We start from the raw sequence: 3,747 nt of genomic DNA on the forward strand, positions 1-3,747 counted from the left end.
ATTGAAATTTTTCAAACATCCAGACCAGCGATTTTCAAGCAGTGCATTGTAAACACCCTTAACACTAGATTTACGGAACCCGTCAATTTGACGGAGGGGTTGCTCCAATTATACAATGGTAACAGATTTAGTTAACTTATATTAAGACTGTTAATATTATAATTGTTTTTAAATTAAACTAATCGTTAAAAAAAGGACACCTGGTTTCCTTTACCTGTCAATTTGACAGGTGCCAAATATGTAAAAATAGGTATACAGATAACGTCTGTAAACCTAGTGTTAAATGTACCATGAAAATTTTTAAATCGATTATCTACTCGATTATTTACTTTCTCTCGGCATCTGATTTCGAAAGTACTTTGAAATTCGTATCATAGAACAACAGCAATCGTTTAAACGGAATTACAGCAATTCCCTTACAGACATCGTAGAACGGAGAAAATTGAAAATCGCAGCTGCAGAAAATTAATTTCGAGTGTAATAATTCGATGTAGAGATGATGGAGAAATCCTGCATTGATCTGTCTAGATGATCCATCTTAAATTTTACACCGGAAGTGCACGTGTTATCGAAGTAACGCGTTGTTGCTCATCGAACACGTAGTCCTATCACGTCTCCTCCTCAGAGTGAATTTTCTTCGCGTTAGCACCGGGATGAAAGTTGATCGAGTTGTCACTGATCGACGTGGAAGGGTTGTCTCGGTTTAATCGATCACCAGCTGTCGGAACGATCCGTCCAGCCCGAACAAATCGTCGTGTGTCTTTGGCTTTCCTGGTCGAAGCGCCTCGTTCGCTTTGATAGACTCCTGCTCCGCGAACCAGGGACCGTATTCTTCCAGTTTCTTTACCCAGGTTTCTGAAACGAAACAGCGGATTTCAGTCGAGCAATAGACACCGACCAAATCGGTTGCAGCGATTAATTTTTGGACACTTGAATACTTGCTTTTAGGATCAATCGCAACAGGTATCTCTGCGTTGAATTAATCGCTGGTTGACAGCGATTAGCGTCCGATTTATTTATTTTTGACGATTAGTATGAAGTGCTACAGTAATAATGATAATTTGGAATAGGAAATAGACTATTTTAGTACTAGCAATTTTGTTTAATATTGTAGCAATGGCGATAACGAGGATATAGGAGAAAATACTTCCAATTTGCTAAATTGAGGGTGAAAGAAGTAATTGAAAAGACACGTCATTGGGAGGCTTGGGAAGAGCAATTTCATTTGCAAGCCAGTCCACGATTTTACGATAATGAACATTTCAATTTAAAGAAAATTGTCGGTGCTTAGAGGGTGGAACGTTTGGGCTCGAGCCTAAGTTTCATCGTAGGATTATGAAGCACGATGGTTCAAAGACTTCCCATGGCCTGTTTGAAGTCTGGATCGATACTTGCCACAGTCTGGGCTCGCGAAAAATAAGGTTTTATAAAATTCCATCCAGATATTAACTATATTCTGGGGGACAAGGATAATTGTGTTACACTCTTCGCTTTAAGAAAATGTGATGACAGCGCAGGTGCAAAAATAGAGCCCTGTGAGAAGGATATTAATTTTAGAATTCTCTAGGTAGAACAGAAAATACCAAGTTTAGTTGAAATTGATATTACAGATGATACTGACGTAATTAAGCTTCAGACCCGAGGTTTAAATCTTCACCACTGCATATGCGTGGAGCATTAGAATCAGTACGACCATGAAAGTGATCACGTGCAAGAGGTTTGACTGCAAAGAATGTTTATGATAAAGTCGAGTGAAAGTTTAGGGATGCGTTGAGACTGGTTGAAGTACCTGGCCCATCGAGGTTACGTGGGAAAGGGCATGATTGGGAAAGAAAGCCTGGGTATGAAAGAGGACAGAATAAATGGTTTAAATAAGGTTGCAAGAGTTTGGGCAAGTCAGTCAAAGAAAGTGTGTGAAAGACAGTGTGTCAAAGAGTGAGGGTGCAAAGACGGTTTGGAAAGACAGTCTATCAGTTGCAGTCTATCAGTTACAATTTTGAAAATCAGTTTAAAAGAGTCCATTTTAAGAAAGATGCCCAGAGCGAATCTCTCTCTTGTTTCATAGCCAGTCGCTGTCATTCTATTTATTTACATTCTAAGCTTATTTTATTCTATTTAGAAGCCAACGATATTATCTTAAGTCGAGCTACCTAAATACGATCCCACGTGTATGTTATCAGTTTGCCTAGTATCGTGATATCCGATATTCAAACCTTAACAAAGATAATTGCTAACGTACCATGAATAGCCTGAATGGGCCCAGCATCGCCGCCATATTCGGTAGGCAATATTTCCCTAGGGATGTACTGGTACAATGTATTCAAGTCACTGTGCATGAAGATTCTGTTGCGAATTTTCTCCTTGATGAACGGTTTCACGAAATTGACGATTGTGTCGACAAGAGGGCTGACGTTTACCACATGCACCTCCTTTAGCTTCACTGGATAAGCCTCTTGAACGCAGACCAGGAATTTCTTCACGATGGTTGGCGTGAACTTAGCAAAATGTGACGGCGTCGCGACGCTGGCGTCCAAGATATACACGTCACCCGCCACACCGACTGATTCTTCCTTCAGACGTATGTCGCCTATCATCAGAACCAATTTCATCGCCTCGGCTACGTTCGGTGTTGGCAAGTCCTTGTCGATGCCTCGCATCACGATCACGCGACGACCATTTTTCGTCAGGCCTGGCAATGGGGGAATCTGACTGGAAGAATCAGATGAATGTAAAATGAGAGTTGAAAGAAATTTAATATATAACTTATAAAAAATATTTTTCCTTCAAATTTCGGACAAAATTCCATTGATAATACGATATCGGTAACCAACCAATTTCGCACTAATTCTCAATAGAATTTCCTATAATTTGGTCGTGAGCATTGGCAGTAATTTATTGATTTCCTAGATCAATTTCGAACTAACATTTTCTGACAGTTTCCACCTCCATGACAATTACGCACTGATTTTCCATAGAAATTCCACAAATACTTCCAACGCCAACTTTAGACGAATGTCAAAATTATTATATACTAACGACTTCCAATGGCGCTATCCGACGCTGACCTCAGCTTGCAAGCTTAGCTGCGAGTCTGAGATTTTCAGGCGTGGTAGCTTAGGGGGTGGCCTATGTCTGAGTATGGTTAAATCCAGCTGTCGAGCTTTCGCGATTTTTGACCGATTTCTGGTGCGAAAATTTCGACTAGAATTCGATATGCGATTTTTCGGGTTTTTCGATGGCGGCGGAATCGAATGCGGGGGCGATCTGTCTGATCTCTAGTCACGTGGCTGTCACGTGTGTAAATTTCGTGGCCGCATGTCACGTGGTTCAGTTTTTACAGCGTTTAAAAGAATGAGTTTGAATATCGATACTGCGACTTCTTCTCGAAACTCCCCAGAGCTTGCAAGCTGAGCTAGGACGGCAAGCTTTGGACGGATGACAGCTGATATTGTACCCTAGAGATCGGCGTTGTCCGCGCGAGCTTGCGAGCTTTCGCGATGTTTGACCGATTTTTGGTGCGAAAATTTCGACTCGAATTCGATCTGCGATTTTTCATGTTTTTCGATGGTGGCGGAATCGAATGCGGGGGAGTTCAGTCTGATCCATAGTCACGTGGCTGTCACTTGTGTAAATTTCGTGGGCGTATGTCACGTGGTTCGGTTTTTACAGCGTTTAAAATAATGAGTTTGAATATCGATACTGCGACTTCTTCTCGAAGCTCCCCTGAGCTTGCAAGCTGAGCTAGGA

The 3,747-nt window shown here is 41.3% G+C and overlaps 1 protein-coding gene across 1 annotated transcript in view; it reads right to left on the reverse strand.

Moving 5' to 3' along the window:
- Positions 1–245: 245 nt before the first annotated feature.
- The window catches only part of LOC108555240 (alpha-tocopherol transfer protein-like), a 24,281-nt gene continuing 20,779 nt past the window's right edge, over positions 246–3,747 (reverse strand). The window contains exons 4-5 of the mRNA XM_017910797.1: positions 2,240–2,709; positions 246–855 (exon numbers count right to left, since the gene is read on the reverse strand). Coding sequence (XP_017766286.1) covers positions 704–855; positions 2,240–2,709 — 622 coding nt within the window. The 3' untranslated portion in view covers positions 246–703. The remainder of the gene's footprint in view (positions 856–2,239; positions 2,710–3,747) is intronic.

This window comes from Eufriesea mexicana, unplaced genomic scaffold, assembly GCF_001483705.2.
Source record: "Eufriesea mexicana isolate 0111107269 unplaced genomic scaffold, ASM148370v2 scaffold167, whole genome shotgun sequence".
Classification (NCBI taxonomy): Eukaryota; Metazoa; Arthropoda; class Insecta; order Hymenoptera; family Apidae; genus Eufriesea; species Eufriesea mexicana.